The 27,771-nt window shown below is 41.6% G+C and overlaps 1 protein-coding gene and 1 long non-coding RNA gene across 3 annotated transcripts in view; one reads left to right on the forward strand and one right to left on the reverse strand.

The window, feature by feature from the left end:
- The window catches only part of LOC119973230, a 28,803-nt gene extending 24,952 nt beyond the window's left edge, over positions 1–3,851 (forward strand). Inside the window, exon 2 of the long non-coding RNA XR_005462258.1 lies at positions 414–3,851. This is a non-coding gene — a long non-coding RNA (uncharacterized LOC119973230). The remainder of the gene's footprint in view (positions 1–413) is intronic.
- On the reverse strand, positions 3,577–27,771 carry slc30a1a (solute carrier family 30 member 1a). Of its 2 annotated transcripts, none has more exons than XM_038810863.1 (2): positions 26,864–27,771; positions 3,577–9,002 (listed from the first exon to the last, which is right to left on the reverse strand). In XM_038810863.1, the coding sequence occupies exons 1-2, from the start codon at positions 27,477–27,479 to the stop codon at positions 8,098–8,100; spliced, it is 1,521 nt and encodes a 506-aa protein (XP_038666791.1). In that variant the 5' UTR covers positions 27,480–27,771; the 3' UTR covers positions 3,577–8,097. The 2 variants fall into 2 exon arrangements, with proteins under 2 accessions (XP_038666791.1, XP_038666783.1); XM_038810855.1 differs by having other exon boundaries at positions 5,836–9,002; positions 26,828–27,771.

Genomic DNA, 27,771 nt, shown 5'->3' on the forward strand with positions numbered 1-27,771 from the left:
TTATCTATCTAATGAAGGAAACCTTAAAAAAAATAAACACAAATAGAGACGGTAACGGTAGTACAAATACCAAAAACTGTACACATGCATTAATCCTTGGAATCTATGAAGAAGATATTTTTAATTTATTAAATTAACGTATACCATATTTCTATTCTATTTGACATTTGGTAGCTTACTGGGAACGAGTCTCTTAAATAAATAATTGCAAGCAATTAGCCTTCTCCAGCATTCTTTGTTTTATTCCCCAATATTTCTCTACTACTCAACTGCATCTCACTAGTGATCCTATCAGCAAGTGTGGGAAACAGCCTGTGATCAGAGGAGCAGCTCATCAATGATCCCATTTTATCCACACATGGGGGTAACTTTTCTCTCATTTGACACCCCAGTCATTGTTTTTTTTTTTGCAGATGCCACACTTGCATTCCATATTGAGGAACACCTTAAAAGGAAAATGGACAGATATTCTTACACCTGTAAAGAGTGATTTGACCATCAGCAACAGGAAGATAATGTTCTGATCCAGATTGTTGCCATACTGCCATCTATCAGCACTGAAAATGTGCTGATGGAGGTCATTGATAGCTTCACATATCTAGGCTCCACAATCACCAGCAATCTGTCCCGAGATACTGAAATCAGCATATGCATTGCAAACGCTGTAGTGGTTGCATCCAAGCAGAGAATGTGGAACAACACAGAACCTGACCAAGAACACCAAAATGCAAGTTGGCCAAGCCTGCGACCTCAGTGCATTCCTCTACAGGTGGCGAGACCTGCACAACATATTCTAGCAAGAAAAAAAGGCTGAAGTTTCCACCTTCTCTGTAGATGTATTCTTGGCACCTTGTGGCAGGACACGGTCAGCAACTTGTAGATCCTGGAGTGTGCACATTCGATCAGCATACACTCATTGCTAGGCCAACAATGTCTGCGCTGGCTCAACCAAATTTATCAGGTGGATGACGGTCTTCTCCTGGGTGACTACTACAAGGACACCTGCAGATGAACTGTGAAGATCACAGACATCAACGCTGACAATTGGAAAGACGGTCATGACCTTTTGAGGCTTCCTGTTTGGAAGGGCATTGGAAGAGATGAGCAGAAATGAAAAGCTCGGCGGGCCAAGAAGAGGTCCCAGAGAAAATAGCAAATCATGTTTTCTCCACCGGTCTTCCTCCGCAGCAAATGTGGCAGTCGTCATGTAGCGTGGGGCTCCTGAATCATACTATGCAATGCTTAACAGAAAAATTGACCACCATAGTACAAACCATGAGAAGGAAGACTGTCCCACACCAAAGCTTTTGCTTTGTGTGCTCTCCATGTTTTTGTGACATAGACCTACTAATCATGCTGTAAAATTGTATGATACACTATCCTGCCACATTACAACAGACCAAATGTCACAACATCTAACATAATTAAAAGTTAATAATGTGTTTTATTCACAGCACAGCACTAAAAGTGACAACTGAGAAAGACTCTACAATTTTTCCTTCCTTGTGAGGAGATCTTGCAGGGCCAGTATGGACATGTCACAGTGTAACACTTTTAAGATTCTATGATGTGCACTGTTAAAAGGTCAAGTTTCAACATTAGTCATGCATTGCAAAACATGACATTGAAGCACATACCAAGTTCATTGTTCCTCCTGTCATGTTTCTTTATATTTTAAATTTATTGATATATAACCCCACTGCTACCATTTCTTTCACACAGAAAAAAGATAGGGTGTAAAGGAATTATGTTCTGTTGATTACCTGTTTATTTATGACTAAAGGCAAACATAAGTAATCAAATTTTCTTAAGAGATATGCCTGGGATGTTAAAATTAATATTTCAATTTAGGCTATCCAACTAAAAGTTGAAATTTCGACTTTGGTTTGTTTGTTCAGGTTGCAATTTTCTGGCACTTAAGCCAAGTTGCCATTTCACAAAATCCATTTATCATTATGCTTTTGACAGAATAATGGCTCCCCCATTTCCTTCTTCCTCATCTGCTGGCAGACAGGGGAACCCAACTCTGCTGCTCATAAGCTAGGTTACTCAGATGTCAGTCAAATAATTAACAGCCAATGTATTTAAACTGACGCAATCACCCTCCACCTGAGGCAGGACGGTGGTGCAGTGGTTACCACTGCTGCCTATGGCGCTGAGGACTCGGGTTCGATCCCGGCCCTGGTCACTGTCAGTTTGGAGGTTGCACATTCCCCCATGTCTGCGTGGTTCTCCCTCCACAACCCAAAAGATGTGGTGAGGTGGACTGACCATGCTAAATTGCCCCTTAATTGGAAAAAAAATAATTGTACTCTAAATTTAAAAATGAAAGTCTACAAAAGGAACTTCTTAGTTTTAAGGTGTCCCAACTATGGCTTCAGAGCCAAATCTAATCCAGATTCCGATCAATCCAGCCGTTCAGCACTTGAGGAACCCGGTTATTTAGACTTTTATTTTGGGGTCACCGATTTGTCCCGTGCTCATTTTATAAATGTGAAGGTTTGAAATGCACTATTTGTAGTATTGTTGTTTCAAATCAGAACACCAAACTTCATTAGTCTCAGTAACTTGAGGTACAAGGACATTGACTTAAAACAAAGCAATGCATTATAGTTTGCATCCAAGGGGCAAGAGACATCTTTGATCATCCAATGGCACCCTGTTTTAGGTAACACAAACAGAGATCATTCCAGTCATTTGTTAAATAGTCCTGCTTATTTTAATGTTTCAACGATATTAGAAGTATTTTGCTAATGTATTGCAGATGATTTCCAGGTGACCCTCAAATTCTAAATAAACACTGCCATAACCGAATTAATCACTTTTAATTCTCGCAACAGCTAACAAATCCAATCAACGAAAGCTTGGTATTTTCAATTTGTCAGGCCATGAACTCACTACCAAAGATTTCCTTCCAATACCCATTTCATGTTCCATAATTATTGTGTTATCATTCTGAACGTCAAGTTAAGTGGAAATCTTTATATGCGAAATAAGATTAATCTAATTAGGGAGCAAAATCCTAGCAAGCATTCCAAAAATTTAACCTGAACCAGCAATTTCTAAAAAGGACACACAAACCAGATTTTGTCAAGACCACGTTTATAATGTATCAATACATTGAAATTTTCAAATTGTCACTATACGAAGTTGGAATAACTTTGGAAAATTACAAAATGCAATATTTACAACAGCAATCAAATTCCAGTTGGGGAGTGTAACCATATACAGATTTTCACTCACAAAACAAAGAAAATGGTGCATAGAACTACACCAGAATCATAGCCAGAATTAGACTGGCAACAATACTAAAGTAAACAACAACAAAAAACACACACTACACAAATCAAATACTGAAAAAGAAAAGTGTTAGTGCTCAAGGCGAGATTTCTTATTCAAATACCACATATTACTTTTAAATAAAATAGTGACACAAAGATTCATTTCTAGATGATTAACATCATCTGATTATGTTAACACCTGCCTCACTTACAGCTCTTCTCACAGCACTACTTCAATATATTTATACTCATAACTAAAACCCCTGAATTGCTGTACCCCAACCAATGTGCACAATTTTCATTACCTGAGCCATATCAGCCTTGTCAACTGATGAACAGATATTAGAGTGTTTGAAGTCAGTAAGAGGACACAGGGCACCTGAAGGTGTAACTTGGAACATTGTTTGCAAGTCCAACCTATTGGACTAAAAGATTTTGAAACGGTTACAATCTTGTGGAAAAAAATAATTCTTCACTGATTTTAGTTACAACTCTTAAATAAACACACTTTTGTATTATACATGATCATTTGTACAACCCAAGGATCATTCTCCCCCCCCCCCCCAATTTTTTAAAAAATTATATAAAAGGTTTATCCAGCTTTTCTACCACCTCTCAAACATTCTACCCAAATTCAAGTACATAAATACAGAAATTGAATAATTAGCTTTAAGAAACTGGCATTTTCAGTACTCTGGGACATTTGTGCAAATCCACAGTATTTCAGCAGCAATTCTGATACACAGCAACGGTAGAAACCAAATGCACCAAATCATTTATGAATACATCCCAGCCAGGTTTAGTCTGAACAAACTGTACTGTCTTAGCTATAAAACCACAATATTTGTCTTATGAAATATGTGGTCGTTACATTTATTTATGGATTCAAGCGACTGACAGGGTAGTGAGATGTCAATCTTTGATTAACACAAGAATCGCCATATTTCCAATTTGGTCACAGTACACAGCTTTATAAAAAAAAAGATTTATCCTGCCTATCTTGAGCATCGACAACACTTTAGAGATGTTCTCAAAGATTCCCGGAAGAGGTCAAATATACCACTGACTCATGGGAGGCCCTGGCTTGTACCAACCAAAATGGAAAAGGTTCATTCGGGAAGGCACCAAAAATATTGAGACTTTGTCAGGAACATGCATAGGTGAAGTTGAGGCATTGGAAGTAGAGCACGAACCTCCAAACAACCCATCTACCCAACCCTTCAAGAACCACCTGCTCTGCATGTGGAAGTCTTCAGACCACACATTGGACTCATCAGCCATCTCAGAAATCACTGAACCAGAGGGGAAGCAAGTCATCCTGAATCCCAAAGGACTGTCCAAGAAGAAGATAACCTTACCTGGAGGCAGTTTCTTCAAAACAATATAGACTTCATTAAACATTCGTCTAATAATTCTAAACCACATCAATTCCATATCTTCACTGCAAAAGATACCATTGTTTCATACCTTTTTCTAACAAGCCAGTTCTATGGTCAATAGTAAGTTTCCTAATAATTGTAATGATCTGTGATCCAAGGATGAAATCCATGGATGAAATTAAAATAATTGCATTGTATGTAATTTGAACAAATAAGGGTTGAAATTGCAACAAATCTCATTTCCAACTGGCAACATAAATTAATCAATTCTTCTTGTTAACTTGGGGAGAGCAAATTACTTCTGTACCAACTGAAACTGAGAAAGCTGCAGCAGATTGTACATGATCATCCCTATAAACCATCCTATAATTTCAAATAGACACGGTCAAACTGCTGATAGACTGAAACAAAGTCTTTCAGGTCATCTCAAAGTGTAACATAAAATTCTTACTTTCCTCTAAATAGGAATTCTATGCTTGAATTTTGGTCTAACAAATGCTCCTTAGTGGTATCAATGGAATTCTTAGTATGAAATTTACTTTGGCTTCAAATTATTCCCTCCAAGAACTAAAACAAAGTCCTAATTACCAATGTATAAAGTCTATTCTCATATTTATCAAATTTAAACCCAAAAAGTGTTGTACTTGTTTTGTAATAGTAATGTTACATCACCCATGTCCCAAAATTTTTATATGGTGACCAAATCAAATTATTCTTCACCTGGCTACTGGGAGATATTTTCCGAGTTAAATCACTTTCTAAAATGTACCCAAGTTTGAGACTTTGTATGAAACTGCTTCCTGCAGAGTAGAATATGCTCAACATAGGTATAGATTAAAACAAGATTTTAACACCATAAATATGTGTTCTAATTAGCATCACACATAATATCCGACAGTAAAAATGTGTACAAGCTCAATCAGTTGTCGAAGCTGTGTATGTTCAAGTGTGTTTGAAATGGAAGAGCATAATTTACATGCAGGAATATTTGTGAACAAAACAAAACAATTTGAGGGACAAAAGTATTAAATGGATCCCAAAAAAAGATTTGTTTCAGCATTTATTTTCTTGTAAACCATTGGGCAAAACATTTAAAGCTTCTAACGATTTGTTCTTTGGGTGCACACTATGTTTTCTGAAAGTTCATGCCACATCCATCATGAAATTTTACTCTCTTTTTTTTTCTCACTTTCTCATTAAAATTGCTGACTATCTTCTTTTAAAGCATCACATAGCCTAGAACCTATAAATGAGGACTTTGGGTCTAAAAAAAAAACTTCCAATCTGCAACCATCTTTAAAACGCAAAAAACAAGCCTGATCTCACATTTTCCCCACCATTCTAAGATTAACTGAATTGCATAGCCACTGAGCTACTTTAGAATATTGGAAAAGAATATTTTCAAGTCGGTGTGTGTCAATGTTTAGTCAATGCGCTTCACTCATCACCTAAAAATCACTCCCACCATTATCACAATCAATAACAGACTCGTAACCAACAGTACTGCCTCAATGCTAGTTTTAAATTGCGTCTCCAGGTGGAACACATTTGGGATGACAATCTACTTACACAGTGGGGTATTTTTCAGTTTTAATGGAATTAGCATGAAACTTGCATACACCAATTGGACTTTGAAAACACACAAGTATATATTTTCACATCTAGCATCAAAACAGAAGGTGGAAATAGTTTCAAAGTTGTGGGAGGAGTCATTATACTTCAGGTTTAGTCCAGAGGATTTCTGGCTGTAAATTTACTTAAGCTCCTCAATGTAAAACATCACCGTTTCCACAAGTGATGTCACATTAAAATCCAAAAGTGCTTCTACAAAAGGGAGCAAAAAAAAGTAAGGTTTAAAAACCGCAATGAAGATATGGAAACTGAAACCTGCTCGAATTTTGAGGAAATTGTGTGCTTTTATCAAAATTTCAGTGGAAATCGTTGTGAGTTTTAAAGGTGCGTCATATAAAGTGTTAACAGTGTGCCATTAGTTTCCTCAAAATTTATGGTAACCATTACACGGAATTAATGTTTAACAAAAGTTAATCAATTTATATTTATGCAGCTTCCTCACACCTCCATTCAGGCTAATCTCAAACTGGCATGGATTTGTTTGTCTACAAAAGTACTAGTTTAAAACTTCAAAGTAATGGTTATCAAAATAGCAATGGAGGTTAGAGAAAAAGGTACAGTATGTTTTCTCCCCAGCTTTTGACAGTCTTTTGTACTTGATCACTGCATAGCAAATGCCCGTTGGGTGCTTCTCTGCAAAATGCTTTTATTGAGAAGGAGAAATCAAAGACAAAAACCCATCCAGATTTTGTATCCCCCGCAAGCAGCAAAGTAGAAGTTACAAAAGTCTACCCGAGTAGCTTAAGTATTTATGCCTGCTGAACTCTTGCCACTGTAAAATACATGTGTGCAGTCCAAATATCTTATTCTGTTTGTAACAACAGTGTGTGATGCCAAATAGGACTATCAGAATTTCTGGTAGCAACCAATTCCAAAAATGAACTTTAAAAATATATCACTAAGCAGTACATTTTTACAGTCATTCATTTGTTTAGTATGCACTCAATCTTCAATGTGCTGGTTCAGAAATCTGATTCCTACAGATTTAGTTTTTAAAAATTCTGAAATAAGCCCACACCACTTGTTCTTGCATATTTCTGTATATTTTTTTTTACAAACTGGTCCAGAGGAAAGCTATTCCTCCACAAGGCAGAAACAAATTTATTGGCTGGGGTACAAATGCATGTCGGTGTTAAAACATTACTTACGATTACCAGTTAATAACTAACAGGATTGATGCAAGGATTAACACAGACCATTCTGTATAAAAAACATTTTTGCTATCTAATAATTTAGAGAAATACAATTAATGCAATCTTGCTAGAAAGGATAAAAGGTCACATTTTAACCACACAAAGCAAAATTACCCATGCGTAATACCAATTATTAGGATTAACACTCTGTTTTCAGTGGGCTGCTTTCCACACCACAACCCTTCCTCACCTCCCCCAGTTTTATATAGCAGCAACTCACATTGGTGGGGACAAAGCATTTTGCAAGCTGATGTACAACTGTCACATCAATCTATATAAAACTGTTTATAGAAAAACCTAAGTAATTTCCCAAAATGCTATAGCCTTTAATAATAATTAAATACATTTTTCTGCTGACACAGTCAGTGATGCACTATCCACATTGCTTGTCACAAAGCTGTGATAACAGATTCAAGTAGTTTCCGATCAGCTGTCCACGAGTTTGCTTTGGAATGTGCCATTTATAAATCAACGAGCAATGGAACAAGTTCAATAACATCGATGTTATCTGCCACGGTTATTTTAACTCAGTGCCAATCAATTCCAGTTGACAACCCCAAAATTTGAAGTCAATAAAGTACCACATCACTTTTAAAGTTAGGTTGGTTAAATTTACACAGCTGATTCATATTGTGTGTCTTTGTTTTTTACTGCATTGTTGCCAGCTTCATTTATTTCAGTCCTTACACTGGGATGTTCAGGAGATTCCCTGATGACCTCGAGAGAATGAGTAGATGGAGTTTCCAACTTTAAATCGCTAGAGGACTTCTCCCCATTGCCACAGCATTGCTTTAAGGCACACTGAGTCTTGCACGGCAGTTCACAAAGAGAAATACGTGATTCAGAGTTTACTGTAGCAAATTCTGGTTGGATGGTGGTGGCATGGATTCCTTCATCATGGAAAAAGTCTTTAATGCGTTTTGCTACATCCATGTAAGCAGTTGGGTCATGACATTTAATGTGGGCTGTTGCAATAATCCTACTACCAGCTAACTGCCAGATATGAAGCTCATGTACAGCAAGGACACCTTCCAAGTTGCGCAGTTTCTCATTTATTAACTCCATATCTATTTGTTTAGGAACTGTTTGTAATAGAATGAGAGCAGATTCCTTCAGAAGAGGATAGGTAGTGTACAACAAGATACATACCATAATACAGCATAATGTGGGATCTAAGAACAACACCCAGCAGGGTCCAGCTTCTGGAATATTTTCACTATTTTCAGACATGTTTGACTGTGTGCCATTTAGATGTTCTCGATCAACACAATGATCATGCAGACACTTATTAATGCATGGGCCATTTTCAGGACATGGGTTCCAAACAAAGTAAAATATCAGTGCATTTACCACCACTATAACAGAGCCGAGGGCATCTCCTAACACATGGAGAAAGACACCACGCATATTCAGTTGCGATGCAGAGTCATCAATGTCTCTAAATTCATCACGTTGGTCGTCAAGAACAGAAATTCCATTCAGTTGCAGGCCCTCCATACTATTGTCCCTCAGTAGATCTATATTGAAATAAAAACATTATTAGACACAAAAAACATTTAAAGAATGCAAATCTACAGAATGTCTTTCTCCCTCTCCCCACCTTAAGTCAATTTTTGTATTTACTGCACTCTTTTGATTTCCCATATAAAACTATTCCTAGGACAACAGACATCTGCTATAAAGTCCACTAGCAATAAGTCAGGAAATGACTGTTCAGTGTGTGCATGACCTGCCTCAGGATTGTCCCTCATATGATACATCTTAAAATACAAAATCACAATCCATTCATAGGAACACAGAAAAAAGTAGGTCATTCGGCCCTTTAGGCTGTTCCACTATTCATTATGATCATGGCTAATCATCCAACCTGTTCCCTCTTCCCCCCCCCCCCCATATCCTTTGATCCCATTCGCCCCAAGAGCTTCATCAAACTCCTTATTTAAAACATACAATCTTTTGGCTTCAACTGCTTTCTGCAATCGCGAATTACACTGGCTCACTATTTTCTGGGTGAAGTGGCTTTCCCTCGTCTCAGTCCGAAATGGTTTACCCCATATCCTTCGACTGTGACAACTGGTTCAGGACTGCTCCGCCATCAGGAATATCCTTCCTGCATCTATCTTGTTTAGTCCCGTTAGAATATTACAGGTTTATATGAGATTTCCCTTTCGGTCCTCTAAACCCATGTGAATATAATCCTAACCGACTCCATCTCTCCTCATGTCAGTCACGCCATCCCTGGAATCAATCTGGTAAACCTTTGCTGCACACCCTCTGTAGCAAGAACATCCTTCCTCAAATAAAGGAGACCAAAACTGCACACGAATATTCAAGGTGAGGTCTCACCTAGACCCTGTAGAATGGCAGACATCCCTACTCCTGTACTCGAAGGCCAACATACCATTTGCCTTCTTTACCAACTGCTGCACTTGCACCATTCTGCTTTCAGCAACTGGTGTACAAGTTCACCGGGTCTCGTTACACATTCCATTCTCAATCTATAGCCATTTAGACAATAATCTGCCTTCTGTTACCAAAGTGGATAGCTTCACATTTATCCACATAATACTGCATCGCCATGCATTTGCCCACTCACTCAATTTGTCCAAATCACACTGAAACACCTCTGCATCCTCCTCACTGCTCACCCTCCCACCAGCAGTGTGTCATCTGCAAATTTGGAGTTATTACATTTAGTTCCCTCATCTAAATCATTAATATATATTGTCAATAACTGGGGTCCTTACACTGATCCCTGTGGGGCCTCACTAGTCACTGCCTGTCATTTGGAAAAAAACACAATTGTTCCAACACTTCATTTCTTGTCTGCCAACCAATTTTCTATCTATCTCAATCCACTACCCCTAATCCCATGCACTTTAATTTTACACGCTAATCTATTATGTGGGACTTTGTCGAATAATTCTGAAAGTTAAATAAACCACATTCACTGATTGCCCCTCATCAATCCTACTGGTTACATCCTCGCAGAATTCCAGCTGATTTGTTAAGCTGTTTTCCCTTGCGTAAATCCATGCTGACTCTGTCCAATCCTGCCACTGTTTTCCAAGTGATCTGTTTATAACTGACTCCAGCATTTTCCCACTATCAACATCAGGCTGACTGGTCTACAATTCCCTGTTACATTAGCTGCCCGCCAATCTGTAGGAACCATTCCAGAGTCTACAGAATCTTGGAAGCTGACCATTCTAATAATAATCTTTATTAGTGTCACAAATAGGCTTACATTAACACTGCAATGAAGTTACTGTGAAAATCCCCTGATCACCACACTCCGGCGCCTGTTCGAGTACACCAAGAGAGAATTCAGAATGTTCAATTAACCTAACAAGCTTGTGACTCGGGACTTGTGGGAGGAAGCCCACATAGACACATGGAGAAGGTGCAGACCTCACACAGACAGTGACCCAGCCGGGAATCAAACTCTGGATACTCCATGTAAGCCATTTAATCCCCTTTGCCTGTACCACCATTCAATGCTATCATTAGCTGATTTACGACCCAAATCCATACTCATCCTGCTCCCATATCCCTCAATATCTTTGGTTAATAAAAAAACTATTAATCAATTGCCATTTGTGGACAAGAGTTCCAAACTTCGACCACCCTTTGCTGCACACAATACTCCAGGTGTTGTCTAATCAGACGTTCATAGCTGAACAAATTAGAATAGAATTCCTACAGTGCAAAAGGAGGCTATTCAGCCCATCAAGTCTGCACTAACCTCCAAAAGAGCACTCTACCCAGGTCTACTCCCATGCCCACTCCAACCTATCCCCGTAACCTAACCTGCTCACCTCTGGACACTAAGGGGCAATTTAGCATGGCCAATCTACCTAACCTGCATTCTTTCCACTGTGGGAGGAAACCAAGCAGACACTGGGAAAATGTGCAAACTCCACACAAGACAGACAGTCATCTAAGGCTGGAATCGAACCCGGGTCCCTGGTGTTGTGAGGCAGCAGTGCTAACCACTGTGCCAACCAATGATTCTACCTCATTTTTGTTATAGTGCTGTGGATATGAAGGTCAGCATTACATTAATCATTTTAAATTATGTTATTTAAATATCTTCTGGGAGTTCTTTAAATAATATTCATAGGCATTCCCCTGTCCACTATTTTGGCCACCACTTCAAAAATCTTAAGCAGATCATCAAGCATACCCCACCTTTTTACAAATCCATGCTAGTCCTCTCTGATCAGCTGTGTAGAGGTGTTCAATCACCCTATCTATAATTAGAGACTCTAGTAATTTCCCGACAGATCTTGAAGGTTAATACGTCTCGTGCTCACCTTTATTAAATAGCAGTTAAGGAATGGTTCCCAAATAGTTACATTAATTTTGGCATATCTCTAACCCCAATTCAGTATCAGTTTCCTTGGGATTTCCAGCATGTTGAATCTTCCACTGTTGTAAATATTTTCACAAAGTCATTGTACAGCATTGCCTGTTTTTTTCCTCCCATATGACAGCATCACCATTTTAGTTTTCAAGCGGGCCCACATTGATCCTGACCACTGATTCTGATCATGCAATAGTAAAAATGTGATTTTGATAATCATCATCCCTTGCAAATTTTTTCTCATACTTCTCTTTTTGTAGAGTTCTTTGTAGAGTGTTTTGCCACTCTTTGCATCTTTCCCACTTGCTCGGATCTATACTGCTTTTGAATGTTTTTATTTTAATTTTTACCTCTTGACCATGATTGTCCTTTTTGGCAGGTAGACCTCTTGCCCAGGAGTTTAATTTAGTTCCACATCACCCCACATCCCACTGAAATTCTGCCATCTTACCCGTCAACAGCTTTGTTCAGTTTACTGCAGTCACTCACTGTTGTATCCAAGTGAAGCCAGCCTCACTTAAATCTAGAACCTCTTTAGTGGCTTTGTGTTTTCTCCTTTCCAAACACTATATTGAACTCAGTCACATTATGACCACCTTTCAATAAATGTTCACACACTATTAGGCTAAGCAAATCTGGCTTATTACTAAATCTAATTTGCAGGCCCCTTTCTCGGCTCAAAGACATTGAACTGGATTTTGCATGCCTGACATGTTTACTGGGGGAGGGGGTGAACCACACACAAAAATAACCACTAAACTTACCCTAACCCCCCCCCCCCAATAACCCATAATGGGTGGGAATCTGCCCAAACCCTCTCTTCCCAATTCCCCAGACTTACTTGCTTTGGGATCTATGAGCCTTCTGCTTGGGCCTGCTTACAGTTCCGGCAGCGTGCACTTAATGCACTCATGGCACTGCTGAGATTGGTGGATCTGCCGGCCAAATAATACATCAGCAGCACCCAAGAGTGGATTTCTTCCCCAGTTGTTATGGGGGGAGAGAGAGAGAGAGAAAGAGAGAGAGAGAGAGAGAGAGAGAGAGAGAGAGAGAGAGAGAGAGAGAGAGAGAGAGAGAGAAAGAAAGAGAGAGAGAGAGAGAGAGAGAGAGAGAGAGAGAGAGAAAAATTCAGGCCAAGTCCCATTGTCAGCCCATTTAGTCTGCCCAGTGTGTTGCAGCTACAAGGTAGACTAGAGTGGAGCAAGTTTGGCTCCACACTGACTTTGTTTCTCTGTCCAGTGCGTGTGTGTGTGTGTGTGTGTGGTGGGGGGTCACCATCCCCACACAATATGCTATCCGTTGATGCAGACATCTTCAACACACAGGAAATTCACTAGCTTTCTGACATGTGCTAGTCTAAACAAAGGTTAACCCCTCCCTCAACATGCACTAGGCTCAAATCCTTTCCTATTTCTTAATTCAGCCCATAATGGCTCCAACTGCCTGTTTACCTCTCATTATGTCCACCTACCCTTGAAGTGATTCCATCCTTAATGACCCCCTCCCCTACCATTTTTCCCATCTTTCTTATGGACCATATAACCTGGCATATTTAAAGCCACCTGCTCGAACTATTTCAGTTCATGTACCAGGTGTTAGATTGGGGGTTACATGGGACAATCTGCCCCTGAAATCCATTCCATCATTCAATGAAATCATTGCTAATCTGCAGCTTCTTAGCCGATGCTGAAATCGGGAAGTGCGATCAGGCGGAGAATAGCTTCCAATGCCAACATCGTGGCAGGCGCCGGTGTGTCGACAAATCGTGATTCTCCGTCACCTCAAAAAACGGCGTCAAAGCGTTTCACTCCAAACGTATTTTAAACGCCGTTTGCATATCATTAGTGGGCCCACCCACGATTCTCCGCCTTCAATGGGCCGGGTACCTGAGGGCATGGTTCACATGTGCTATCAAAAATCACGAACCTGGCACAGTGGCTGCTGAGAGAGAGACAGAGGTGTATAGTCAGTGTCCAACATCGCCATTCTTCGCCGACAGTCGTGGCGCTGGCCAGGGGGGTTTCTGCCAGGGCGAGTAGTGAGGGGTGGCCAGGGGGTGGGCTGTGGGGTCGGGGTGGTCAGATACACAACACCATTATTGTAGCCGGCAAGGCAGCCAAACAGCTGCGAATGACGCTGACAGCCCACTTTAAACCTGGTGCCTTGGATCGTATAGGTGTGTCCCCCTGGGGTACCCTCCTGGAGCCCTCTGGACCCAGCCGACCCATCAGCTGTATGGGCGCACCCGCACAACCTGTCCCATCTTTTTGGCTTTGATAAGTGTGTGTGTGGGGAGTGTAATGTTTATGTGCGGCTGCAGCTCGCCAGCCCCGAGAGTGTCGGCACAGTCCCGGCGAATACTGCACCGTTTTTCATTGCAATCGATGGTGTTCCATGCGGCACCAGTGCTAGCCCCTCAACGGTAGTGCAGGTGCCGCGCCAATTTTTCTGTCGTAAAAGTCCATGGATTCTCCATTTCAGAAACTGAGAATCCCGCCACATATCTTTTTATACTTCTCAATAGTCAAGTTCTATTGATCTTAGATTTAAAAGCATCAATTAAGCTAGCATTTACTACTTTCTATGGGACACAGTTCCATATCCCACCTCGCACCCTACCTCGTACAAAAAGAATCATTTTGCAACTTCTCTCCCAAATGGTTCAGCTCAGTGGAACATATTTCTTTCCACTTACCAATTCCTTCCAAAATCAAAAAAAAAATCATCCATTAACCTTCTATATTTCAAAGAAAATGAGCATAGATTAAGTAATCTAACCCTAGGAACATTCTGGGAAGGAATGCAGTAAAGATTCACACGGCCAACATATTCTTTCCAAGTTCCAAGGAATTTGACCCAATAGTGATGAAAGAATAGCAATATACATCCATGTCAGGATGTTGTGTCTTTAGAGGGGACGATGTTTTAGTCAGCTATTACTTGGATGTTGTTGAGTTTCTCGAGTGCCGGTACAGATGCACCCATCAAGGCAAGTATGGAATATTCCATCACACTCTGACTTGCAAAGTTGCTTTTAAGAGTCAGGGAACCCACTCAATGCAGAATACCCAGTCTCATACCAGTTCTAGTAGCACATCATTTATGTGGTTTGTCCAGAGTGGTTTCTAGCCCATGGTGACACCCAGGAGATTGAAGTTGGGGAACGTTAGTGATTTTAATGCCAAATTTTGAGGGGGTCAGATGCTACATATTACAAAATGCATTCAAGAAACATATGCAAAATACTTACATCCTTTGAATCATTGAATAGCCTTTTGTGCTCTAAACCATTCAGTACGTCCAGTTAGGGCCAGCTTTCTGCAATAGCATTTCAGTTACTCCTACTTCCTGGAATGCTGCAATTGTTTTTGCTTCAGATGTTTCTCCAATCTCCTTTTGAAAGCCATGATTCAACCTGCCTCCACCCTCCTTTCAGATGCTGCATTCTAGATCGTAAACATTCATTGTGCAAAAAATGTTTGCTCATCTTGCCTGTAGCTCTTTTGTCAATCACTTTAAATTAGTCTCCTCGGGTACTTGACCTTTCTACCAATGGGAATAGTTGCTCTCTAGACCCCTTATAAATTTGCACACATATTAAGTCTCTTCTGTAGGAAAAAACCCAGATTCTCCAGTCTACTGACATAGCTGAAGTCACTCATTCTCATAAATCTTTACTACACCCTCTGCAAAAAGTGTTCCCAAAGTTCCTTGTGATTTTACAGGTACCTCTATTCTTCTGTCTGTAAAGTGCAGGATCCCACATGCCATTTTAACCACTTTCTCAATCCCCTGCCAACTTCAACAATTTCTGCACATATACCCTTAGATTTTTGTTTCTGCACCCTATTTAAAATTGTATCTTTTAGTTTGTATTGCCTCTAGCCATTCTCACGAGCAAACTGTGTTAAACTGTATCTGGTCATGTGTCTACTCAGTCCAACAGCCTGCTTAAGCCATCCTGAAGTCTATCGCTATCCTCACAATTCACAAGTTCTTATAAATTTTGAAATTGTGCCATGCACATCCAAATTATTAATACAGATCAAGAAAACAATGTGGGCGAATATACATATAGCTGGTGAATCCATTTGTTCAAATTAAACAAAGAGGTCCACTTACACGCAACTGCTCGGGTTTTTTTTCCCGACAAATTAATTTGCAGGATGTAGATGCCATTGACAAGGCCAGAAGTTGTTTCCCATCTCTGGTTTCATAGAACTAGTCAACCATACTGGTGAGTTGTACTGTACTTGAATGGTGAATCAGGTGTCGAACAACTACATAACTAACTTGATTTGCAAATATATTTTTTTGATTCTTGACCTTTGTATATGGTAACCAATGTTGCTCCATTACTGCTTTTTAAAGTTGTGCATAAAAATTACATACAGATTGGATGGACATCCAATACGAGGACTGATTAATGGAACATTTCAAAGAGTTGCCCCCAGGTATGATGAGTCATATAGGCCAGCAGGTAAGAAGAGCACGTGGTAGCAAGGTGGCACAGTGGTTAGCACAGCTGCCTCATGGCGCCGAGGTCCCAGGTTCGATCCCGGCTCTGGGTCACTGTCCATGTGGAGTTTGCACGTTCTCCCCATGTTTCCGTGGGTTTTGCCCCCACAACCCAAAAGATGTGCAGGGTAGGTGGATTGGCCACGCTAAATTGCCCCTTAAATTGGAAAAAATTAATTGGGTGCTCTAAATTTATTTCAAAAAAGGTAAGAGCAGGTTATTTTCCCTAAAGGACTCTATCTAGTAAACCAGTTGATCTTTTAAAAATGGCAATCTGACAGCTTTGTGGCCATGCATAGTTTGAAGGAGAGCATAGCTGCATTAGTTTTGGATCCCTCTAGCACAGAGATAAATGCATTTTTTCTGTACTACAAATATATGACAGCCTTTTAGGGGCAGCAGGGTAGCATGGTGGTTAGCATAAATGCTTCACAGCTCCAGGGTCCCAGGTTTGATTCCCGGCTCGGTCACTGTCTGTGTGGAGTCTGCACGTCCTCCCCCTGTGTGCGTGGGTTTCCTCCGGGTGCTCCGGTTTCCTCCCACAGTCCAAAGATGTGCGGGTTAGGTGGATTGGCCATGCTAAATTGCCCGTAGTGTCCTAATAAAAGTAAGGTAATGGGGGGGGGTTGTTGGGTTACGGGTATAGAGTGGATACGTGGGTTGAGTAGGATGATCATGGCTCGGCACAACATTGAGGGCCGAAGGGCCTGTTCTGTGCTGTACTGTTCTATGTTCTATGTTCTCTAAAGTGAAGCCAACTATTAAGTTTTTACAACTGAATAGGCTAGTCACAAAGCATGCCATCTTCAAGACGGTGGGGTGCAGTGGGGAAAAAATTCCAACTGATGGCATCGGTGAATCGAATCCAATACCAATGTAAACTTAGAGGATGAGTTATCACATGTTGAAAGTCTCTTATAGAATCATACAACACAGAACGAGACCAGTCAGTCAATCATACCTGGGGCAACTCTTTGAAACATTCCATTCATCAGCCCTCATATTCAAATCACTATATACCATCTGTATGTAATTTTTATGCAGAATTTTAAAAGCAATAATGGAGCAGCATTGGTTATCATATACATAGGTCCAGAAACAAAAAATATATCTGCACATCAAGTTAGTTATGTAGTTGTTTGACATCTGATTCAACATTCAAGTACAGTACAACTTTTTGCCAACGGGATTTATGATTGTTACACTGCTTTAAATTTACTCAACTTGATTGAATTATACTATATAACATGTATGAGTGAAGCACTTAGAACATAGAACGATACAGCGCAGTACAGGCCCTTCGGCCCACGATGTTGCACCGACATGGGAAGTCAAAAACTAAAGGCCATCTAACCTACACTATGCCATTATCATCCATATGCTTATCCAATAAACTTTTAAATGCCCTCAATGTTGGCGAGTTCACTACTGTTGCAGGTAGGGCATTCCACGGCCTCACCACTCTTTGCGTAAAAAACCTACCTCTGACCTCTGTCCTATATTTATTACCCCTCAATTTAAGGCTATGTCCCCTCGTGCTAGCCACCTCCATCCGCGGGAGAAGGCTCTCACTGTCCACCCTATCTAACCCTCTGATCATTGTAGTGTTGTGAAGAGGTCCACTTTTTATTTTATTCTGCTTCTATTATGTATTTTGTACGCTTGTAGAGCTTGTTCTCAAACTATGTTCTGCAAGCTTCACAGCCATCAGTCTTTTACTCCTATGTTATATCTGATAATTTGTCAAAAATGATACTTCAAATGACAAATGGCATTTATAAAAAACTGGATCCCAATACTGGCATACAAATAGCCTCAAGTCATAAGTTTAAATATATATCAGGGCATATTCTGTAGCCCAGGGGAGAAAAGAGAAAAAGAGGATGGCATAAACAATATAACTGCAATCTCATGAAGTCACTTAGCTACAAAATTAACCTGGCCTTTACAAAATGCAACGGTTGTCATCTGCTTCTGGTCATTCTGGTCATGCTTTGGTGAGAATGAATAACAGCTAGGTCAACCAGAATGTCATCAAAAAAAAGCAATAGAGAGATTTGAAAAAGAAACTGCAGTCTTTCATTTGTTTTAACAATGTCACAAAAACCACTACAGTATGAAAACATATTTTTTAACATTCTAGCATGGCAGAAAATCTTTTCTTATGAGCATCCAGTACAACAGAGTTATTTCTTGTTTTTAGATCAAATAATTCAACCAAATTAGGAGGCCAATCACAAGTCTGGTGACTATTTTTGCATGTTTCAGTATTAATTTAATATTTGTAAAATTGGGGTGGCACAGTGACTAGTATAGCTGCCTCAAAGCACCAGGGACCCGGGTTCGATTCCAGCCTTGGGTGACTATCGATGTGGAGTCTGCACGTTCTCCCACTGTTTGCGTGGGTTTCCACCGGGTGCTCGGGTTTCCTCTCAGTCCAAAGATGTGCAGATTAGGTACGGTTACAGTGGTTGGTTGGGGGAGTGGCCTTTTGGTGCAGGTCAATGGGCCGAATGGCCTTCTTCTGCATTGCAGGGTTCTATGATTCTATGTATGCTGTGTCTTTAGTGAGTTAGGATATCTTTCTATTTGCAATCAATCTCCCAAAATGCTGAGCAAGCTGTGTTAAAAGCAGTTAAAATACTACAACTGTAAAAGATGAAAGCTGCAATCTTTAATTTGATTAAATGAACTACAGTAATACATTGAATTGCAGGATAAAGCTAATTATTTTAACTTATCTAATTTAAGAGCTGAAGATATGTTGATTCTCAAACATTTATGAAATTAGATGATACAGCTAAGCAAGTTGTAAAAAACCAGACTATTTGGCTAAGCGTTGTTGTTTCAAACGGTATTTCAAAAATCATGTACTAACTTCAATTACCTGCAAGGAGGTTGAAACTTTATTTTAAGCTATGACTCATCCCACAACCAGAGTAAGAAACAAAAACCCTTTCATACATTGTACATACTTCTCAATCAGGGTTCACAGAATTTGCACAACACAGAATGAGTTGACTACATTTCTCTCTCTAAAATGTCAGCACCTCTGTGCAGAGCATTTTTGGGAGTTCAGTCAACTTGCTAGTCACTTACAAGGAAAACAACCACAATTTACAGAGACAAGAAGTCATCAAATGTAAAGCTTTCATAAGAGGGAGGAGGGAAATTGAGAGATTTTTGTTAGTTATTAGAGAATGCAATGTGCTGACAAGTCGTTATATGCATCTTTTAAGAGAAAGTTGGATAAATATTTGAAGCAGAGGACCACATAGGCTAGGGGAGAGTGCATATTGTGGATTGCTCTAGGTTCCTTCTGCATTTCTGTAGTTCAAAAGTCTCCAATTCCTTTCATTTTACTGTTATTCAATATGTATTTAATACCAAGACATCATGCATCATTATATGTTTAAATATCAAAACTATTAGCATATGTACAGTAAAATAATTTTTTCCCTCTTTAAACAATCTCGCCACCCAATTTGAAAGAGGGCTAATTTTGAATAGGATGCAAAAGGTTTGTTTTTTAAAAAGTAAAAATTATTCAATTCAATTCCAGACCTATTCAAATTAACATTTTGTAAACAAGATTCGTAATTGAGAAACCAGAACACACTGTGGTATGTATCAACTGAGATACTGTGTGTCCTATTGTATTTAAATAGTAATGTAATTTAATGCAAAATGAACAACCAGTAAGATTACAGCTTAGTCAAACTATGTTTACCTTTCAGACATCTAGAATAAATAATCTACCACAAATTCTATTCCAATCTCTACTTCAGTACGGTTTGTCAATGTGCTGTAGTTTGCAGTCTAGCATTACCATTAGTGTTTGGATGACGAGATACAGGCCTTAAAGCTCAAGTTAGTGAAATAAACCCAATTGAAAAAATATGCAATAAGTTACATCTTTGGCAGTCTAAAACCAATGATTCCATTAGTTTAAAAATATTCTATTCACTTTCAATCACATATTTAATTTCATTTAGGCCGGCATTCTCCCACAATTGGCGGGACGGCCCGACGCCGGCTCCAAGAGAGGGGCAAACCACTCCGGCGTCGAGCCACCCGGAAGTTGCGGAATCTTCCACACTTCCGGGGGCTAGGCCAGCATCGGAGGGGTTGGCGCCGCACCAACCAGTGCTGAAGGGCCGACTTGGGCCGGCGCGAGTTGGCGCATGCACAGAACCACCGGCGTGTTCTGGTGCATGCACAGAACCGCCTGTGTGTTACCTGTGAATGCGCAGGTGGTTTCTTCTCCACGCGGCCATGGCGCAGCCTTACAGAGGTCGGCGCAGAGGGAAAGAGTGCCCCACGGCACAGGCCCGCCCACAGATCGGTGGGCCCCGATCGCTGGCCAGGCCACCGTGGGGGCCCCCCGGCACCTGGAGGAAACCCACACATTCCTAGCATAGAATTTGCAGCACAGAACCATCGTGTCTGCATCAGCCCTTGGAAAGACCACCCTACTTAATCCCACGCCCCCACCTATCCCTGTAGCCCCCACCGAACATTTTGGATGCTTGGGGCAATTTATCACGGCCAATCCACCTAACATGCACATCCTTGGACTGTGGGAGAAACCGAACACCCAGAGGAAACCAAGCAGACATTTGTGTGTGTGTGTGTTGGGGGGGGGGGGGGGGGAAGAGAAGAAAGAGCGCAAACTGCACACAGACAGCATGGCCAATTGTTCTAAGAACTCTAGTAAAATCTAATTGACTTCGACAAGTTGCAGCATCTTCCACGATACACAAAGAAATATTGCCAGAGACATGCACAAGAATGGATATTAGAAGGTGGTTGCACATCATCTCAGCACAGATAGAAACCTCAAAAATCTAAAAAAAACATGCAAGATAACAAGATCGAGGGTGTAGCTAAGCACAATTCTGGGAAGCTTGCATGAAAAATTAAATTTAAGAACGAAAACTGGACAAGGAAACCAAGAGAAGTATAGACGAGTGGGTTCAGGAGAAGAATGAAATCAGTGAAGGTGAGGAGTTGTCTGGTGCTAAGGTTGAAAATAAAACAAATGAAAAAATCTGATAAAATGTAAGGCCAGGGAGAGGAATGAAACTAGGTACCTAATGGGAGCCTTTTGATGAAGTAATGAAGAGTAGATGAAGAAAGTGCACAGAAGGCTTGGCGAAAGTACATTGAACTATTTGTATACATAATCATAGCCCATGAGATTAAAGGGAGGTTAGCATAGTGACTAAAAATTATCCAAGGGCATAAAAAACATCAGAGTAATGGTGAATAGTTATTTTTCAGATTGCAGGGATGTGTACAGTGGTGCTCCTCAGGGCTTGCTATTAAGACTTTTGCTCTTTTGACGTATATTAATGTTGAGACAAGGGTATACTGGACATATTTCAACATTTTCAGGATTACACAAAAAACAACTGCAGTAAACACGGGAGTACCTGACTTAAAGAGGACATTGACAGACTGTCAATGGGGGCACAGCAGATATTTAAAGCAGAAGTGTTCAGTGATCCATTGTGATAGGAAAAATTAGGAGAGGCAATACATTGCAAATTTTAAAAGGATTGCAGAAAGAGAGAAACATGGGGATGTACTGCATGTACATTTTTAAAAATATAAATAAGAGTACCCAATTCTTTTTTTCCACCAATTAAGAGGCAATTTAGTATGGCCAATTCACCTACCCTGTATATCTTTGGGTTGTGGGGTTGAGACCCATGCAAACACAGGGAGAAATGTGCAAATTCCACAAGGACAGTGACTTGGGGCCAGGACTGAACCCAGGTCCTCAGTGCTGTGAGGCAGCAGTGCTAACCACTGAGCTAACGTGCCGCCCTTCTGACAACAGGGCAAGTGAGATGGCTGAAAAAAAAACATGGAATCCTTTGCTTTATAAACAAGAGGCATGAAGTCCAAAAACAAGGAAATTACCATAAACATTTATAAATCACTGGTTCTTTTTCAAAGCGCTGGACAAACATATCATGGCGTTCGTATGGGGGGGTAAAAATGCTAGGATCCCAAAGAAGGTCATACAAAAAACAAAATCCAGGGGGGGGCTAGCCCTCCCGAATCTACAATTCTACCACTGGGCGGCAACAGCCGAGCGAGTAAGGGGATGGATCCAGGAGCCGAGTGGGTGCGTGCGGAGGAGGCCTCCTGCATGGGAACCTCCCTCCGGGCCCTCGCCACGGCAGCACTCCCATCCCCACCCAAAAAACACTCCACCAGCCCAGTGGTGACAGCCACCCTCCAATCCTGGAACCAACTGCGGCAGCAATTTGGCCTGTACAAAATGTCGGACAAGGCTCCCATCTGCAACAACCATAGGTTCAAACCAGCACTGACCGACGCCACCTTCAAAAGGTGGAGGCAGGACGGGGGGACACTGACAGTCAGGGACCTATACACGGACGACAGGATCGCAACACTGGACGAACTGACAGAGAAATTTCAGCTAGCTGGGGGGAACGAGCTACGGTACCTGCAGCTCAAAAACTTCCTACGAAAGGAGACAAGGACGTACCCACAACCGCCACGACAGACACTATTGGAAGACCTACTGGACGCAAGTATCCTAGAGAAAGGGAACTGTAGTGACATGTATGACCGACTGGTAGATAGGGACGACACCGTACTGGACGCAACAAGAAGGAAATGGGAGGACGACCTGGGGATGGAGATAGGGTGGGGACTCTGGAGCGAAGCACTGCATAGGGTCAACTCCACCTCCACGTGCGCAAGGCTCAGCCTGACACAACTAAAAGTGGTACATAGAGCCCACTTAACGAGAAACCGTATGAGTAGGTTCTTCCCGGAGGTGGAGGACAAATGTGAGCGGTGCCAGAGAGGCCCGGCCAACCACGCCCACATGTTCTGGTCTTGCCCCAGACTTGTGGAGTACTGGACAGCCTTCTTCGAGGCTATGTCCAAAGTGGTGGGGGTGAGGGTGGAGCCATGCCCGATAGTGGCGGTCTTCGGGGTTTCAGACCAGCCAGATCTATTCCTGGGGAGGAGGGCGGACGCCCTTGCCTTTGCCTCCCTGATTGCCCGCCGTAGAATCCTGTTTGGCTGGCGGTCAGCAGCACCACCCAGAGCTGCAGACTGGCTGTCCGACCTCTCGGAATCTCTCCAAATGGAGAAAATCAAATTCGCCATCCGAGGGTCGGACGACGGCTTCCACAGAACGTGGGAGCCATTCATGCAACTGTTCCGGGACCTGTTTGTGGCCAACGTACATGAGGAAGAATAGTCGGGTGGCCAAGAACCAGGGGAAAATGGACGGGAATCGGGGGAAGGTAGCCGGGGGGAGGGGGGGGGGGGGGGGGGGGGGGGGGGGCTACGGGCTCGGTATGGGGGTTTGATGGCAAGCCAAGGCCCAAAACCAAACTATAAATAAATGCCTATAAACATGTGCCTCGGCCATATTGGGGAATGTAAAATATGTATGCTGGCTAAAGGGGGCGGCCACAATTATTGTTATGAAGATGCTTACCTGTAAATATTCATGTTAAATTTTTGTGCTTTCCTTTTTTTTTCCTCTCTCTCTAATAACTTGTAATTTGTCATATATAAAATATGAAAACTCAATAAAAAAAACATTTATAAAAAAAAAAAAAATCACTGGTTAGGCTCCAAGAGTATTTTGTTCAGTTCTGGGCACTACCTTTAGGAAAGATATCAATGGCTTAAGAGAGAGTATAGAGGAGATTTACCAGAACGATACCAGGGATGTGCAGCTTTAGACATGTGGAAAGATGAAGTACAGAAACCATGCAGCCTCCTTAGGGCAGGTACGGTTAAAGAAGGCTTAGAAGAGTTCAAAATCATGAAGAATTTTGAGTGCAAATAAAAAGAAGCACATTTCAGGGATAGAAAGATCAATCACCACAATATACACATTAAAAGGTAATTTGCAAAAGAACCCCAAACACAGCGAGCTATGATCTGGAATGCAATGCCTGAAAGGGGTGGTGGAAGCAGGTTCGATGGAGAATTGGGTAAATACTCGAAAAGGAAAACATTTGCATAGCTATGGAAAAAGGGAAAGGGAATGAGACTACGGAAAGATCTTTTAAAGATCTGGCATGGACACAATGGGTCAAATGGCCTTTTTTTGTGCTGCATCATTCTACATGTAATAAATGGTGAAATGTTCAGACATGAGAGGAAACTGCAAGAAAAAAGGGCCCATGTTTCAGGACACAAATGCCAATGATGTCACAGTTTGAAGAACTAGGTGATAAAACATAAAAGAGAACTTGCCAATCACCTTATATCAGTGGCCTTATTATTCAAAACTGTGCACTCAGTGACCTGAAGTAACCTGGCACATAAAACCAAATACAATGCAATTCTGTATTTACATTAACCCTTGCAACATCCCAAATCTCATGACAAAACAATTAATCATTTTGAGGTGTAATCCTTGTTATGAAATGAAAATGAAAATCGCTTATTGTCACAAGTAGGCTTCAATGACGTTACTGTGAAAAGCCCCTAGTCGCCACATTCCGGCGCCTGTCCGGGAGGCTGGTACGGGAATCGAACCGTGCTGCTGGCCTGCTTGGTCTGTTTTAAAAGCCAGCGATTTAGCCGAGTGAGCTAAACCAGCCCCTAGTGAGCTAAACCTGAAAGAACCATTTGCAGTCAAGTACACATAGCAAGTCTCACAAAAAGCAAATGAGAAAAGCTGACCAGTTAATAGATTTGTTTTGATGGTGATAGTTGAGGAGATTAATTTTGACTAAGACCACTTGTTCCTTTTTTGAATAGTGCTTATGGAATGTTTTACATGAGCCTGAATATTAGGATGACATCTTCAAAAGTGCAGCGGAGCTTGGAACAATGATTTTCTGACTCAAAGCTATGAGTGTTAATAACTGAGCCATGCCAAAGTCCAGACAAATTGGTGAAAACTAATCAAAGGGTTCCAACACAGTGTTTCTAAACCCCTCAGATTATGGAATATTTTCAAAAATAAAGTTGACTTAAATAAGTGGGCAAACTGTGAAGCAGAGTCAATATTTCAACATAAAATAACACCAGTCTCATGTTGCATAAAGAAAATGGTGGGTATCATATCAAACCATTGTGCCTTTTGCTTCTGATCTTTTCCTCATGGCACTGTAAAAGAGCCAGATATCAGCCATGGGTATTTATGGATTTCATGTACAAAGGTAGTCCACACCAACAAATTATGATGATGTTCAATAGGGAAGATGTAGGTGCTTTCAACTTAAGAGTCTAAAACTAGATACCACAATATAAAATAGTCACTAATAAATCTAATAAAAGGAAATCAGGAGACTCTACTCAAATTGACAGTGTGGAATTCACAACCACACGGAGTGGCAAGACAAATAACATGCATTTAAGGGGGTGCTACTTGAGCGCACAAGAAAAATGGAAATAGAAGGATCTGTTGACATTGTAAGATGAAGTAAGATGGGAAGAGACTTGTGCAGAAATGTACAGACATTGCACTGTTGAGTCAAGCGGGTTTGCTGTGTGTTGTATTTCCTAACATCCTCAAAAGTAATTCTCATAAATGCATATAGCTTACATGTAGGTTATACATTAACATGTACCAATTTGCACAAATTTATTTTCTTTGGCAATCAAAGCCAAATTTGAACTAGTTAAATCAGGTCAGCAAGGACTGGTACCTTGCACTATGCCCAATTCAGGAAACTAAAGATTTTTTTAATGGTACTGATAAACATCATCAACACCTTGGTTATACTGTAGTTCTTGCATTAGAGCAATGCAAAAACAGCACACAATTGAAAGTTCTGTAACATAACCGTCAAAGTGGCATTGAAAGATTTGAAGTAAATGGGCTAGGAGTTTAGACATCCCATTCAAAGAAAATATTCAAGGAGCCTGTGTAGCACATTTCACTACCACCGTTACTACCACTGGCATCTAAACTGTGGTGCTTGGTGGAGTACAATGTTAGACATTCCTTGCAAATCGGAAACATTACAAATTATTAAAATTTACTCCAGGCCCCAATTCAGTGCCTTACAGTTTAAATGGTCGCAACGTTTGCTTATTCGATTTAGGCCAACAAGTGTAGAACAGGATGTAATTTACGTTGCTTTAAGCCGCTGCCTGAAGCAAATGCCAAAGAATCACAGGGAGGTCGAACCCTCATTAGAATAAATGTTTTTTCACTGGGATTTGTCGTGCGGACATAATGTGGCACTGGGTTCAGAAGGGTTGGTTACAGTCCTGAGTTTCGTAAACAAATCTACCGCGACATTTTGCTACCAGCAAATGGATACAACTAAAATGAACCTTTCACATTCCCCGCGATGTGGCAAAGAAGCAAAGAGAACAACCGTTTTGTTCTGGCAGATTGCTTATAACGAGCTATGATTGCAGCCCCGTCCACAACTGGGCTGGGCTCCAGTTGCATGCTCGGCATTGACTACAATATGAAATATGTGCATCTACCGTTAACAAGTCGGGGGTCACCGCCTTGACACATACCGAAAACGTCCTGTTTGTCGGGGTTGACGCCGTTGATGGCGCTGCCGCTGACGAGGATGTTGATCTCCTCCTGGTCGCAGACGTTAGTCCCGTTGCCCGACAGCTTATCGGCCTCGGCCCTCTTCTTCCGGCTGAGCCAGTGGCCGCTGTCCGAGCCCGAGATGTGCGAGTGAGAGTGCGAGTGCCCGTGGGCCGTCCCGCCGCCGCCGCTGCCGTGGAACATGCAGAGCCCCAGCAGGTTGACCAGCAGGCCGGCGGCCCCGACCCCGATCACCACCACCGCGTTCTGGATCTCCCGCGGCTCGCTGAAGCGCTCGATGGCTTCCAGCACGATGGTGAAGCAGAGCGCCGTGAGGAAGACGGCGTTGACCAGCGCTCCCATCACCTCGGCGCGGATCCAGCCGAACGTGTTCTTGGCCGTCGACTGCGTCTTGGCGGCGAAGCGCACGGCGATCAGGGCCACCACCAGGGCGATGACATCTGACAGCATGTGGAAGGAGTCGGAGAGCATGGCCAGCGAGCTGGTCAGCCGGCTCACCACCACCTCCACCACGAAGAAGCCGAATGTCAGCCACAACATGCACATCAGGCGCGCCCGGTTCGGTTCGCAATCCATCTTCCCTGAGTCTGACAGCAAGGCGAACGGCCAGGGGGGGGGGGGGGGGGAAACACCGCGGCTCCGTTCCAAGGAACAAAGGGCCGTTTAACGTCTAAAATAACGGCCGGAATTTGAAACGAAATAAAAGGGACGGGGAGGTGGCAAGAGAGACCTAAGCTGAAAGTTCCAGAGGACGGGGAAACAGCCCTTTCATTGTTTCACCCAATCTGTAACTATGCAGGCGGTTATAAAAAAAACTTTTGCACCCGGCAGATTTTTTCCCTCTGCGCACGGTATTCCTCCCACCCCC

Source organism: Scyliorhinus canicula, chromosome 1 (genome assembly GCF_902713615.1).
Source record: "Scyliorhinus canicula chromosome 1, sScyCan1.1, whole genome shotgun sequence".
NCBI lineage: Eukaryota > Metazoa > Chordata > Chondrichthyes > Carcharhiniformes > Scyliorhinidae > Scyliorhinus > Scyliorhinus canicula.

Excerpts from the sequence above, each read along its gene's own strand:
- slc30a1a (XM_038810855.1), bottom strand. The coding sequence starts at position 27,479 with ATGGATTGCGAACCGAACCGGGCGCGCCTGATGTGCATGTTGTGGCTG. Across the intron at positions 9,003-26,827 it reads TGACCCCCGACTTGTTAACG|ATCTACTGAGGGACAATAGT; the intron begins GTAGATGCACAT and ends ATTTCAATATAG.